This window comes from Ziziphus jujuba, chromosome 9 (assembly GCF_031755915.1).
Source record: "Ziziphus jujuba cultivar Dongzao chromosome 9, ASM3175591v1".
In the NCBI taxonomy this organism is placed as follows: domain Eukaryota; kingdom Viridiplantae; phylum Streptophyta; class Magnoliopsida; order Rosales; family Rhamnaceae; genus Ziziphus; species Ziziphus jujuba.
This window is the reverse complement of record NC_083387.1, coordinates 15,484,772-15,501,053: the sequence shown is the minus strand read 5'-3', so window position 1 is coordinate 15,501,053 and position 16,282 is coordinate 15,484,772. Positions and strand designations below refer to the sequence as shown.

Sequence of the window (16,282 nt, the reverse complement as noted above, 5' to 3'; positions counted from 1 at the left end):
ATATATATGTAGTTTAAATATTTTACATATATACCATTTGATTGAAATATTGTTTTATGCATATATAAATATTTGCTTTCACATATATATGATATCATTTTATATGACTTTTGATAGTATTTTAAGTGATTTCCAATTTTAATGGGTCCATAAATGGACTTGAGAAACCAGATTGAAAATCATATAATTTTAAGCATAATCAAATAGTTTATAATTTTATGTGCTTAAAATTGGTTTACAGTGAATATATTTCACCGTGGTATTTCTGGTTTTCATATGAAATGATGTTTTGAGATTTTTGAAGTATTTAATTAAGCGGTGGAAGTTTAAATGTTAAATTATGATTTATGACACAGTATCGTTTGGAAAAGTATATATATAATCTTACAAGATTGTTTCATGTATACTGTATTGGTTATTTTTAAATTGATGTACCATGTAATGCCAATACCTTGGATCAGTATTATATTATATTATATTACAGCGCGTTGAGTTTACCACGGTGCCATGAGGTTGGTTTCATCCAACGGTTATCTATTATTACCACAGACTGTGAGGTCGGGTTTATCCGATGGTTTATTATTATTACCACGATGCCGTGAGGTTGGTATCATCCAACGGTTTATTATTGCCATGGACCATGAGGTTGGGTATGTCCCGACAGTTATTATTTCCATGACACCGTTCATTTATTGGGGGTCGTGAGGTGGGTGTATCCCACGGTTTGCAGATTGGTACATCGTATGGTACATTGTATATGTTTGTATATATTGTTGATTTACAAATATTGTGATGATTTCTACATTTTCATATTTATTTGGTGAAACTGTATTTATTATATTTTATGCTCAAATGTTTATATCATGATTTGAGACATTTCATAATATTACAATGATCGTTCATTCATACTTTTGAGCATCGATTTTTATGATATTAATTGGGGTACAAGTTTGGGTTTTGTGAAATGATTTTTAAACAGGGAACTTTTCAAACGAGTGGAACGAGAGGTCTTGAGAGAAAGATTTTTCAGAAGTAAATCATTATTCTTCTATTTTACTATGCCACTCACTAAAATTATTTTATCTCACGTTTTATTATTTTAAATTCGTTCCCCTAAGCCCAGGCAGCTAGTAGCAGTCTACCTCGCGCACAGCTTATCGCTTGTTTCCTTCCACTACAGCAGCCGTATTTATCCTTTCTTTATCTATTGTTATCTTCTGGACTTATTTATTACTTATTTGTACTCATAGACTTTATTGACACTCTTAAAATGCTTTGATTTTAAATATAGGACTCAGTAGAGACCATGGTACTCATTTGTGTAGTTATAGCCTGTAGTACAATAGACCGGTTGTGGACTTAATTATATATATATATATATATATTAAGGTATTAATGTTAATGCTGGTGTTTGATTATTTACGTTTTAAGGTGAGGTTCCAGTGGATATTTTCTAGAGATTGTCCAGTGGGACTTCACTAGGCGAGATCACCCGGGAGGGTTCCCGGGGTGGGTCCTGTTAGCTTGGTATCAGAGCTTTAGGTTCTAAATTCCTTGGGGTTGCGCATTGCTATGCAACTCATCTTGTGTTTTGCATACTTTCCTAATCTATTTCTTGACATTGATTTCATTTCTTATATTCGTGGAAATAGTTCCATTTTTCCTTATGGTGCAAAGAGGTAGACGTAGGTCTCAGCAAACTTCCGCCGAAAGTACGGATGCACCAACTTATGAGGAGCATCTTATCGAGCGCCTGGCTCGATCACTCGAGAGGAGTCAGTTTACTGGATATACTGTTGATCAGGCTAGTAAACTTGGAGCAATGGGTTTTGATGGCTCCACGGACCCTATTGTAGCCCTATCTTGGCTAGATGATATGGAAAAAATCTTGGATGAGGGTATGCAGTGTCCGAATGAGGACAGAGTCAGGATAGCTAGTTTTATACTAGGCGGTAATGCAAGAAAATGGTGGGCTTACGATAGGACTAGGAGACGCCACACTTGGGCATAGTTTAAGACTGCTTTTCATACTGAGTTCTGCCCTCCAGCTTTTATTGAGACCAAGAGACTAGAGTTCGAGACACTCACTAGCATGACAATTTTTGAGTACGAGCGGAGGTTTAGGGAGCTAACAGAGTTTTATCCCAATTTGGTTGCGGATGAGGTTAGCAAGAAGAGGAGTTTTCTCGATGGATTGAGTGAGCCCATAGCTTTGAGCATCTCAGTGCTGTTCACCCCACATATCAGTCGATGAGAGATGATGCTCTTGAGGTAAAGAGACATGCTCTGATACGCAAGACTAAGCGCCGATCATATGATGGTTTATCTTCAGGAAGCCCCAGCTAGGGATCGTCGAAGAGGGGTAGTTTCAGTTCAGGATCTTCGGGCAGCAGAGGATCCAGAGGGGGTAGGCATGATGCTAGTGGTAGCAGATTTTAGAGAGGTGGATGTACCCAGGGTGCTGGATTTCAATCAATGAGCAGTGGGAGCAGTCATTTTCAGAGGTCCGCAGGCTGAGGTGGTTTAGGTTCTGCATGTAGCCTTTGTGGCAAGTCTCATGATGGACCGTGCCAGTGGGATGGATCATACTTTCAATACGGACAGTTAGGACATTTCAGGAGGGATTGCCCTTATCGAGGTCAGACCCAGGTTAGAGCCTCAGGATCAGATGCTCAGTTTCAGCAGAGCAATAGGTACAGAGGATAGGATACTCACATGGGTCAGACTTCAGGTGGTTCTGCGTGCACTGGGCAGCAGTTGGCAGCTGCAGCTAGAGGCAGAGGTCAGAGGGGACGACCACCTATTAGACATAGGGTGTATGCTATGACCAAGCAGGAGGCACAGACGACCCCCGACTTTGTGACAGGTACATTATCTATACTTGGTGATGATGCACGTGTACTCATTGACCTAGGGGCTACACATTCTTTTATTTCACGTGAGTATGTTGCACGAGTCAGGATGACTCCCATTCCTTTAGGATGTTGCTTGGAGATTGCCACACCCACAGGAGAGTCATTATGGCCTAGTCAAATGCTTGGAGGTAGCCTACTTTGTATTGAGGGCCAAGTTATGGAGACCGATTTGATCTTGTTAGATCTCCAAGGGTTGGATGTGATCCTCGGCATGGATTGGCTTGCTTCACATCATCCTTCAGTGGATCGTTTTTGCAAGGAGGTGATATTTAGACAACCTGGTCTACCAGTAGTGGTCTTCTATGGAGAGCGAAGGTAGACACCTTCAGGTTTGATTTCTGCTATCTATGCTAGACATTTACTTCAGAAGGGTTGTAAGCAGTATTTAGCTCACATAGTTGATACTCGAATTAGTGAGGTGAGGTTGGAGGATGTACCAATGGTGAAGGATTCCACAGATGTGTTCCCTGATTCCAGGTTTACCTCCTGAGCGGGAGATAGACTTTCCCATTGAGTTAGTCCCTGGTACGGCTCCTATTTCCTTACCACCTTATCGGATGGCACCAGCTGAATTGAAAGAGTTGAAGGCTCAGCTGCAAGATTTAGTAGATAGAGGATTCATTAGGCCTAGCGTTTCGCCTTGAGGTGCGCCAGTGTTATTTGTGAAGAAGAAGGATGCTACTTAGAGGTTGTGTGTAGATTACAGGCATTTGAATAAGGCCACCATCCGTAACAAATACCCTTTGCCCCGGATTGATGATCTTTTTGATCAGCTTCAGGGTGCTAAACTGTTTTCCAAGATTGACTTGAGGTCAAGATACCATCAGTTGAGGATTAGGGAATCGAACATTCCCAAAACTGCATTCAAGACAAGATACGGGCATTATGAGTTTTTGGTGATGTCTTTTGGACTCACCAATGCCCCTGCAGTTTTTATGGACTTAATGAATCAGTTTTTCTGTCTATATTTAGACCGGTTCATTATTATCTTCATTGATGATATTTTGGTGTTCTCGCGGAGCGAGATAAAGCATGAGATGCATTTGAGTTTGGTGTTGCAAACCTTAAGGCAACACCAGTTGTACGCCAAGTTCAGTAAATATGAGTTTTGGTTTAGTCAAGTGGGATTTCTTGAACATGTAGTTTCTGCTGATGGCATTTATGTAGATCCTCAGAAGGTAGAAGCAGTGTCGAATTGGGAGCAACCCACTATGGTGACTGAAGTACGGAGTTTCCTAGGTTTAGCGGGGTATTACCGCAGGTTCATCGAAGAATTCTCCAAGATAGCAGGACCACTTCACCATTTAACCAGGAAAGGAGTTAAGTTCGAGTGGACTGACAGGTGTGAGGAGCGCTTCCAAAAATTAAAGGAAAAGTTGACTTCAGCTCCTGTTCTGACCTTGCCCGAGGGCAATGATGGTTTTGAGGTTTACAGTGATGCTTCACGTCAAGGTTCAGGTTGTGTTTTGATGCAGCAAAAGAGAGTTGTTGCCTACGCTTCTAGGCAGTTGAAGAAGCACGAGTTGAATTATCCCACTCATGACTTAGAGCTGGCTGCGGTGATCTTTGCATTAAAGACTTGGAGGCACTACTTGTATGGAGCTACTTGTCAGATCTTTACTGACCATAAAAGTCTTATGTATTTGTTTACTCAGAAGGAATTAAACATAAGGCAAAGGAGATGGATGGAGTTGCTCAAAGATTATGATTGCACTATTGATTACCATCCGGGCAAGGCAAATGTAGTAGCCGATACATTAAGTAGGAAGTCTACAGGCTCATTAGTTTATATGCAGACAATACAACTTCCTTTAATGGTTGAGTTGAGAGAGTTAGGTGTCGATTTTCGGATGCGCAATTCTGGAGCACTTTTCGCTAGCTTCCAATTACAACTAGTACTTGTAGATCGTGTTCTCGAGGCCCAGTTTGAAAACCCTTATTTGATGAGTATGAGGAAGAAAGTTGAAGAAGGGGGGACAATCAGATTTCGCTATTAGAGGCGATGGGGCCTTGGTGATTGGTACTAGGCTCTGTGTTCCTGCAAATGAAGAGCTGAAAAGGCAAATACTGGAAGAGGCCTATAGTTCGGCCTATGCTATGCACCCCGGAAGCACCAAGATGTACCGTACCTTAAAAGAGTACTATTGGTGGGCAGGGATGAAAAGAGAAGTTGCTGAGTATGTATCCAAGTGTTTCATTTGCCAGCAAGTGAAGGCGAAAAGACAAAAGCCTTCTGGACTCTTACAGCCTTTACCCATCCCATAAAGAAAATGGGAGCACATCACGATGGATTTTGTATTCAAACTTCCCCCCATAGTTCAGAGGCATGATGGTATTTGGGTGATCATGGATCGACTCACTAAGTTTGAACATTTCCTACCCATTCGTGAGAAGTTTTCTCCTCAGAAGTTAACGGAACTCTTTATGAATCATATAATGAGCTTGCATGGAGTGCCAATATCGATTATATCTGACAGAGATCCACAGTGCACTTCGAGATTTTGGCGAAGATTAATGAATGAACTTGGTGTCAAGTTGAATTTGAGTACCACTTTTCACCCTCAGACCGATGGACAATCTGAGAGGGCTATTCAGACTTTAGAGGACATGTTGAGGTCATGTGTGCTACAGTTCAAGGGGAATTGGAATGTGTATCTACCTTTAGCAGAGTTCACCTACAACAAGAGCTATCACTCGAGCATTGAGATGTCACCTTATGAGGCATTGTATGGGAGACAATGTCGGACTCCATTATGTTGGAATGAGACAGGTGAAAGGAAACTTCTAGGCCTTGAGATTGTACAAGCGACAGTGGACAAGGTCAATATTATATGGACCAAGTTGAAAGCAGCACAAGACAGGCAAAAGAGCTATGCGGACGTGCATAGGAAGGATCTCGAGTTCAAGGTTGGCAATTGAGTATTCTTGAAATCTCTCCATGGAAAGGTGTAGTATGTTTTGGAAAACGAGGGAAGCTAAGTCCTTGCTACATTGGACCATATGAGATAGTAAAGAGGATAGGTCCAGTGGCTTACAGGATTGACTTGCCGGAGGAGCTTTCTTGAGTCCATGATGTTTTTCACATCTCCAGGCTCCATAAGTATATCTCAAACCCATCACATATGTTGGAGACACCGGAGATTGAATTGAGGGATGACTTGTCTTATGAGTAGCAGCTAGTGCAGATTTTAGGAAGGGAAGAGAAAAGGCTTCGCAACAAGACTATAGCTTTGGTGAAGGTTCTTTGGAGAAACCACCTTGTCGAGAAGGCGACTTGGGAGCGAGAGGATCAAATGCGGAGTCAGCATCCTTACTCTTCCAAAACTAAGGTATGAATTTCGTGGATGAAATTTCTTTAAGGGGGGTAGGTTGTAACACTCCGTATCGAAAGATATACATGATTAAACAAGTTTGAACAAATTGACTAAGTTTGACCAAGTGAACAATATATGGTTTCAAGTTGACTTTTTCAATCACCAATATTTTTGGTTTGACTAAGGTACCATTGTGTAGATCTCGTTGATACGAGTTCATAGACTGGCGGCACGCCAAATTCTGAGTTACGAATAAAAAGTTATGGTTCTGAGAAGTTTTAAGCATACGTTTTAAGTCAGTGTCCAAGTCCGTCCCCAGGTTTTGATTGTTAGTGACCCAAGGCTTTGTATAAGCCTAGATAAGCATGTCAAATAGGAAACAAAGCCCAAAATATCCATTTCTTCCCCAAAACTCGAGAAATTCTCTCCTCAGACCTGTAGGTCCGAACTCGGTCGTTTCGACCAGCTTACCATCGAACCGGGTCACTGCCGTTTTGCCCATTTCTGGCCAACCACCACTTACATGCACCAGCCACCTAGAAAGGTCACATGAAGGTGAGCTCAGCCGTGAAATTTCACAGCAAGAATCAGCCAAACACGCCCAGATCAGGCCGGCGAAGTCCGCAACGGCTGGCGAGGTGGTTCGTTGGATTTTCTCATTTCTTCACCATTTCAAGCCAACCCATACACCTTTTCCACTATTTTTGACCCCTCTGAACTCATTTCCGTGGTTATTTTGTCCAGATTCCTCATCATTTGAAAGATCCGACAATGGGAAGTTCGGTCGATGCTTCAATAACGTTTTCTGGCCACCGGAGGAAACTTTGGACCAAGGTGAGCATACTAATGAGTTCCTTGTCTCTTGGGCTTTCCGTCAATATAACGTTTGTGAATGTTGGAGGTCGTTTGATAATTTTTCCATTTTTGGATCAATTAGTTAATTTTCGGATAAGTTGGGGACTTTGTTTGGACAAAATTGGTCAAATTAGTTAAAATTGGAGTTGAATTAGTGAAATTGGATATTATTAGGACCCATTAGGTGGTTCGATTTCAAAATATTAGGCTTCGAGTGAAAATCCCCAATTTTGGGTACCGGATCCTAAGGACACGCGGTATAATTGGACTGTCCGGTGTCCAATTTATGCAATTTTGTTGTCCTGTAAATTATTTTGAGACATTTGGATTATACAAGTGTCTCTGGTTTAGTTGTTTGGAGCTTGAGGAATATTTTATTATATTATAGGTACTCGAGTTGAGCCTGGACGTGATCCTATAGAGGAGCAGACGTGAGCATCTACAGTACTGTGAGTGGTTATATCATTTTTAAATGTTTTGGGCATATAGTATAATATATATGTGGTTTAAATATTTTACATATATACCATTTGATTGAAATGTTGTTTTATGCATATATAAATATTTGCTTTCACATATATGTGATATCATTTTATATGACTTTTGATAGTATTTTAAGTGATTTCCAATTTTAATGGGTCCATAAATGGACTTGTGGTATTTAAATATTTTGGTAATTAAATTAAGGTTTTAAATCATTTTGGAAACTATTTGGTTTGAGAAACCAGATTGAAAATCGTATAATTTTAAGCATGATCAAATAGTTTATAATTTAATGTGCTTAAAATTGGTTTACGATGAATATATTTCACTGTGGTATTTCTTGATTTCGTATGAAATGACGTTTTGAGATTTTTGAAGTATTAAATTAAGCGGTGGAAGTTTAAATGTTAAATTATGATTTATGATACAGTATCATTTGGAAAAGTATATATATAATCTTACAAGATTGTTTCATGTATACTGTATTGGTTTTTTTAAATTGATATACCATGTAATGTCAATACCTTCGATCAGTATTACATTATATTATATTACAGCGCGCTGAGTTTACCACGGTGCCGTGAGATTGGTTTCATCCAACGGTTATCTATTGTTACCACGGACTGTGAGATCGGGTTTGTCTGACGGTTTATTATTATTACCACGTTGCCGTGAGGTTGGTATCATCCAACGGTTTATTATTGCCATGGACCGTGAGGTTGGGTATGTCCCGACGATTACTTATTATTTCCACGACACCGTTCATATATTGAGGGTCGTGAGTTAGGTGTATCCCACGGTTTGCAGATTGGTACATCGTATGGTACATTCTATATGTTTGTATATATTGTTGATTTACAAATATTGTGATGATTTCTGCATTTTCATATTTATTTGGTGGAACTGTATTTATTATATTTTATGCTCAAATGTTTATATCATGATTTGAGACATTTCATAATATTACAATGATCGTTCATTTATACTTTTGAGCATCGATTTTTATGATATTAACTGGGGTACAAGTTTGGGTTTTGTGAAATGATTTTTAAACGGGAGACTTTTCAAACGAGTGGAACGAGAGGTCTTGAGAGAAAGATTTTTCAGAAGTAAATCATTATTCTTCTATTTTACTATGCCACTCACTAAGATTTCTTTATCTCACATTTTATTGTTTTAAATTCTTTCCCCTAAGCCCAGGCAGCTAGTAGCAGTCTACCTCGTGCACAGCTTATCGCTTGTTTCCTTCCACTACAGCAGCCGTATTTTTCCTTTCTCTACCTATTGTTATCTTCTAGACTTATTTATTACTTATTTGTACTTATAGACTTTGTTGACACTCTTAGAATGCTCTGATTTTAAATATGGGACTCAGTAGAGACCATGTTACTCATGTGTGTAGTTATGGCCTGTAGTACAGTAGGCCGGTTGTGGACTTATTTATATATATATATATTAAGGTATTAATGTTAATGCTGGTGTTTGATTATTTACGTTTTAAGGTGAGGTTCCATTGGATATTTTTTAGGGATTGTCCGGTGGGACTTCATTAGGCGGGATCAGTCGGGAGGTCCTAGGAGGGTTCCCGGGGCGGTTCCTATCAAAACGAATCTTGACCATGGCAATCTATATATATATATATATATAATTTTTTTTTGGCAATCTATTTAGCCTTTTTTATGATATTGTTTATCAATAAATAAATGAAGTTTACCATAATTGATATTCTTAAAATTTCAATTATTTTAAAACATGTGATTACATGGGTGGATCTAGCTTGAACATAGTGAAGGTAATTTCCCCCACACTAACACCTGATAAAAGTAATGTTTATACTTATTTGCCTCTACACTAAAACGTTTATTAATTTTTTAGTTCCCCTCACATTGGCCATGCATAAATACATTTGCCTCACATATGTTTGAAATGTCATCACACTTCCCCCAAAAATACACGCCGGGCCTTAATTTTAGCATCTGTATGGTAACTGCAGTTATTTACAAACCCCAACCCCCCCCCCCCCCCTCCCCCCCCCCAAAAAAAAAAAAAACAAAAAAAAAATTCATTGCCCTAAAACTAAAATCCAATGAAGTTAAATTTGCACCACTTTGAACAGTACAAAATTCTAATTTGCCTTAGTATGAGACAAAAGTGTGTGAATAGCTAATCACCCTTTGAATAATTTATCAGAACACTCCGCAACTCACGTAATCTTGGACCGTTTGCCAATTGATTCTGAGTAGCTTTATTAAGATCGGAAGCAAATTTTGCAAAGGCTTCTAATTCTACATTTTTGGGATCTACGTGTTCCCTCGTTAGAACTTCTGAGGTGCCCCAACAGTTCGGACTTGAGTTGGCTGAAAAAAAACATTCAGCCTTGGCAAGAACAGCATTTTGCAGAATATATGACCCATACTCTTTTAGGTTCGTTAAATTCTGAGGGGGCATAGCGACCGAGATCAATGCAGTCAATTATGTCTCTCATAGGCAAACGAATTAATAAGAATTACGTGAATCGAAAAATATCAAAGCAGTCCTGTTGCTTCAAGAATATTATTATTTCAATTAGAGGTTTTTAGTGATTTTGAATGTATAATTCTTAGCAATAGAATAATTAAGCTATAATTCATTGGTTGCTTGTATCATTAACTATTTCTTCATTTTCTTTATTTTTTGAGGAATTTATTATGAATCCACTGTTTTCTGTCGCTTTCGTTGTTTTGTGGTAACCAAGTAGTTATTTAGTTTATAGGAAGCAAAGTCAAAATTTCATGAATGGATTTTGGTAATATAAAATTAAATTGGAAAAAGAATCATGCGGATTTTTTTTTTTTTAATCAACAGAACACTGAAAAGCAACGGCAGCAAGTGAAAGTGACTAAGTTCAATAGTTCCTTATATAAAATTATTGATTCTAGAGATATAGTAATATGGAGAAGATAAAATTGTTTCAAGCACCGACAGGAAGAAAAACCAAATAAGATAAATAATATAATTACTAAAATAAATGGGTATTTTATCAAGTATTCCATAATGAAATTATCATATTTAATTTATGTTTATTCTGCACCATATGATAACTATCAAATATAACATAGTTTTATATTTAAAAAGGATATTAACACAAACGTATATGATATTATACATATTTTGATGCTTTATATCCTAAATTTTTTATGACATTTTGCCCCTTTAACTTTTATTTTTCTTTGTACGGCTGTACCAGCACATTAGATTAAAAATTAGTGTGAAAGTGCAATTTTACATAATTAAAGATGCAAAATGCAAAAATTTTCAAATAAATAAATTAATTAAAATACAAAAAATATTAACTAAGACTATTGTATTTTAAAGCAGTTTTTTTTAAAAATAAATAAAAATTTAATTTTTCAAAAATAACATAAGTAGATATCCTAAAAAATTAAATAAATAAAAACCAATAAAAAAAATTTGAACATGCAATAAAAGAATTTTATTTGGAACTATAATTTTTTTTAAAAAAAATACATATTAGAAAATCTTATGTATGTAATAAATACAAATAATATATCTTGTAATAATATTTTTCTAAATTTGTTTTTTAGATTTTATAAATGGCTTACGCTTCTTTTTTTTTTTTTCTCTTTTTCTTTTTTTGGTTCTTTATGTTTTTTTTATTTATTATGTACGAATAATTATTTAAATTTTATAAGTAAAAAAAAAAATATATTATTTTCGGTTTTCTATTTGAAAATTTTTGATTTTGTCCTAAACAATATAAAATTGCACATTACGTTATAGGTCTATTAAAAATATAATAGATAAAAGAAAAAGGGTGCATCGGTATAAGAACAAGTAAAATTTATGGTGTAAAATAAAGTGGCAAAGCATATATAGTTGAGGAGGATGCATTAATGCAAATATTCCTTATATATATGTATATATATATAAAAGGTTTACATATTTATATATAATGAACAAAATATTATATCATTTTATACTCTTTTTTTTTAAAATTAAATCATTTTATAGTTTAAATGATGAGTATTAACATCCATAATATACCTTTTTTATTTGTTTTTCTATATAAAAATAAAAATAAATAAATCGATTTGTTGTTGGATTTGAATATGCCCAAAAAAAAAAAAATCGTCGGAATTGAATATTATTGAAAAAATAGTTATATATATTGCAAAAAATAAGTTGTAATACGTTATAAAGGAAAATTCAAATCCGAAAACAACAAATAATTTTTTCCAGACATCATTTATTAACAACATGTTTTTCCTATAAAATATCTATTAAGCACTAAAATTGGTATAGAATTATAAAGCATTAAGTTTTCTTTCCCTTTCCTTTGGTTCCTTTATTCACTTAAACCTGATCTCATTGTCTCTCAATTGCAAAATACAATCTCATAAAATACCCTCTTCCACTTTCTTTTTTCTTTTCGGTTAAAGACAACGTTGTTCAGGCAATTTATAGTTACAGGTCCCCATCAAACACCGCAGGAATGTATACAAATTAAGCTAGAAATTCAAATTTACATACATAATTACAAACACCAAATGAAAAAAAGAAAAAAAAAAAAAGAAGAGTTCTTCTACCTCTTCTTGGTTCTCTCTAATGCATAACTATAAATTGGATTGAGCCATAACTTGTTTGGTATCTGTATTGACAAGGAGGAATATTAAAAAAAAAATTAAAAAAAAAAAAAGAACCCAATAATAATAATAAGGAAAGCCCACCAAAATTTTGCAATGGATGAAGAGGTAAGATGAGATTCAAGCAATATAAACATATAAATTGTTCGTACCAAAATCTCCAAATGGAGAGTAGACCCCAAGAGCTCGAATACCTACAAAAAGACATTATCTTCACATTCGGAAAGTGTTCCGGTATCCAGTGGCAGATCTAGAAAATATTTTTAGGGGCGACATTGTTGTACGAGGAAGTTATTACTTTTTCTCCATTGAAAATCTTAAGTTCATCTCCCCCACCCAAAAGACAATATCTTCACATTCGGAAAGTGTTCTAGTATCCAATGGCGGATCCATAAAATATTTTTAGGGGGACACTGTTGACTGACGAAGTTATTACTTTTTCTCGAGTGAAAATCTTGAGTTCATCTCCCCCACCTAATATCACAGCACACATACGCACACACACACACACACACGCACACACACACACCACACACCCACACATGCATGCATGCACACACACACACACACACAGATGTATATATATATATATGAATGAAACAAAATAAGTACTTCATCAAATACATGAATTGTAATTAATAAAAAATCACACATATGTACACATGCACGCACAAACGCATACACGTACACATATATATAAATATATATAGAGGGTCTACCATGGGGACCGACCGCATGGGTTAACTGCGGACCAAACATATGAGAATTTTGGAGCCCTTGGATTTGCACATCTGGCATTAACGATCCTGAACAAAAGTTGGTCTCACATGAGAATTTTGGCCAAATCTCTCATTTGCCATTTACAAATTCCTTTTTCTTCTCCTCCCATTTGCAGCTTCGTTTCTCTTCTCCTCCATTCCAGTGACGTTGCAAGCTACCGATCTCCAGCTCTTAGGAAAGCCGTTCAGCCCCACCTGTGCCAGCCCTGTCGCAGATAAAATCCACAACTTCTCTGCTGCTTCCACCGGCCATCGGCCAGCCCTGCCCCAGATTTTCATCGTTTTCCTTATGCTTATCTTTGTTTTTGTTCTTTATAAATGAAATTCAACAATCTATGTTACTATAGTTTTAGATTGGTTACCAGAAAAGTGGAGGAAAATATTTACAATTTTTTGACTTTTTTTTTTGTTTCCCTATGAATATTGATAAGGTCTACTCTCTCTCTCTCTCTCTCCCCCCTTAGAACTCTCTGCTATATTTGAGTCGAAATGGTTTAATTTGTTTTTCATGTTGAGTAGAGCTTTTTGTTCCCTCAACACCCAGATATGATTTATCAATAAATAAGCTTGTTGAGAGTTCAAACTTGGCTGCTTCCACTGGCCATCAGCCAGTCCTGCCCTAGATTTTCAACTATTTCCACCATCAGAGTGTCCAGGGGTTAAATCTGCAACTTCTCTGTTGCTTCCACCAGCCACCGGCCAGCCCTGCCCTAGATTTTCAACTCTTTGCACCATCGAGAGTGTCTAGGTTAAATCTGGAACTTCTGCTTTTGCCTTATATTTAGTGGTTATAGATTGTTTATTGTTGATTGTTGATTGTTTATTTCCATAATATTTTAGCCGCTACAACCATATATTCCAATATGAATTAAATTATAAATTTAAGAGATTGAAATGTTAATGTTGTAACCAGATATGCTGCTATGTAGAAGCTGGTGGACAGAGAGTAAAGTCAGTGTCTTTTGGTGGTTGATGGGGTTAGTGGACAGAGAGTAAAGTCAGTGTGTTTTGGTGGTTGATGGGTTAGGAAACAATCTTAATTGTTTTTTTGGGCATAGATAATAGCCACACACATCCTAAAAACTTGATTTATGGAGATATTTTTATTCATTTTTTTCCCTCTTTGAAAGAAAGTTTATGGATGAAGGTGGTATTTTCTTAGTTAAACAAAAGATGCTAGCCACATTTACTTAGTTACAAAGAAAAGATAAAAGAGTAAATTTAGGATGATAAGCAAGGCCAAACAATTTGACAAATTACCCAAAGAGAACTAATTTAAATGCTAAGATGGAAGAAATATCAAGCCCCGCATGCTTAGTGGTATCACTCATTTTCTATGGACAAACCGAAAGGGAAAAATGCATGTAAGCTCATTTTGAAAAAATTAAGATAATTAATTGAAGTGAAAAGGTTCGAAAAGAGATAATATATATTTAGTGGTTGCTATTGCTATTGCTTTATAGTAATTGTTATTGCAAAGTTAGATTCATTCATTCATGTAGAAAGGTTGCTGGTGGTTTTTTATTTTTATTTTTATTTTTTATATCTTTTGGTTTTTTATAGCTTATTAAATCTTGCCTTGTGTTCTTTAGAAGTCATAGCCGGAGATTAGTTGTGTAAGCATGTCAACAAGTACTAGTGATGTTCAACCAATCCGAATGTGCTCATGTGGGCAATATATGCATTTAAAAACATCAAGGACAGACAAGAATCCAAATCGTCAATTTTGGAAATGCTTAGATGGAGAACAGGTTGTATACAATTTTTTATGTGTTGAATTTTTATTTGTTTTCGTTTATAAAATAATTAAATTATATATATTTACTTGCCACAGGAAAAAGGATGTGGTAAATTCATTTGGACAAAAGAAGGGGAAGCTAAACTAGAAAAAATAGATGTACTTATCAGTGAAGTTCGTCGTTTATCTTTGCAAGTGGAGAAATCTAATAATATGCTTGAAGCAATTTAGAAAAATACTAAGATGAGCGACCAATATGACATTAAGACTGTCATATTTCTTGTACTTTTATTATTTATTTTCTTTAAAATGTTAGCCTAATAATGTATTTTCTTTAAAATGTTAGCCTAATAATTTAGTCAAGCAATATATATGTTTGTTCGGTTGGTAAACTAATTATGCAGCACCATATGTTTCCTATTAAGCTCGCTGTATGTTTTGTTTTTATTAAGTTGATGTTCAGATTCCTATTTTGGGTGAAGCTTTATCTGTACCTCTTGCCGTACAGCCATGCCTCTCTCTCTCTCTCTTGCTCTCTCTCTTTCTATGTTTCATTACATCTTGTATGGCTTTCGAAAAAGCAAATAATATTAGTTTAGTTTATTCATTGTTACAAGGAAAGTAACACAAATGGGAACACCACCACCAAAAGTAACATAGATGGGAACACCACCACCAATACCAACAAGAACAGCTTAGGCAGAATCTTCTTCAACTTCTTAATTTTTTTGTTGGTCTGAGAAATTTCTTAGGATTAAAGCATGAAGCCTATGGAATTTTATTTGTTTTGGGATTGCAGGGCTGAATATGACCCAAAAGTTGATCTATTGGATCAGAAGTTCATGATGAAAGGGAAATGGTATCAAAGGACGAATTTGGAGGTAAGTTTCGAATTATATATGTTTTCTTAGCATTCTTGGATTCAGTTTAAAACTTAACTTGTCAGCAAATATGGTAATAGTAATTATTATCTTCATTGTGATGTTCTTATTCTGTATGTGCCTCACTCTGGCACATTCCTTTTGCTTTGCCACAAGCCCGATGAAACATGTGTGCTTGGTTGCCCTTGGGCTTCTTTTAAACTAAAAAGACTTTAGTTGGTGGTAGAACCTCATGTGAATAATGAAATAATTTAGTGAAATTCAAATTGGAAGGTTACATAACTGTAGTTCATTTGTGCATTTGAATTATTTTTAATTGATTGCTTAGAGAAGGCAACAAAGTTTTGCAGTGATATCCCCTTTTTTTTTAGTCATGCAACATTTAAGTGAATCATGTTTGTATGTTCCAATATATCATTAGGAACCAAAAGTTATATCATGTTTCAGTTACTAGACAAAGTATCAACTGTGTTTTGTCTTTCTCTTTACAGATGGGATGGTTCTCTCACATCAACTTAAGATGGACTGGCTTCACAATGAGGAAAGATGGGAATGAAAAGCTATCAAATGGAGCAAGTATAGTGGTGCTGATAGGAGTGCTGGAATTTTGCTGAACATTACTGAATTTTTCACATACTTTAGGAGTTGTTAGCTTGCTTACCAGTGAGAATGTG

At 36.1% G+C, this 16,282-nt stretch overlaps 1 protein-coding gene across 1 annotated transcript; it reads left to right on the top strand.

The window, feature by feature from the left end:
• The first annotated feature begins 2,715 nt into the window (after positions 1 to 2,715).
• On the top strand, positions 2,716 to 16,222 carry LOC132799398 (uncharacterized). The gene is made up of 9 exons (XM_060811205.1): positions 2,716 to 3,177; positions 3,283 to 3,392; positions 3,604 to 4,342; positions 4,652 to 4,732; positions 5,547 to 5,822; positions 6,092 to 6,244; positions 14,553 to 14,605; positions 15,527 to 15,608; positions 16,100 to 16,222. The coding sequence occupies exons 1-9, from the start codon at positions 2,716 to 2,718 to the stop codon at positions 16,220 to 16,222; spliced, it is 2,079 nt and encodes a 692-aa protein (XP_060667188.1).
• Positions 16,223 to 16,282: the final 60 nt, after the last annotated feature.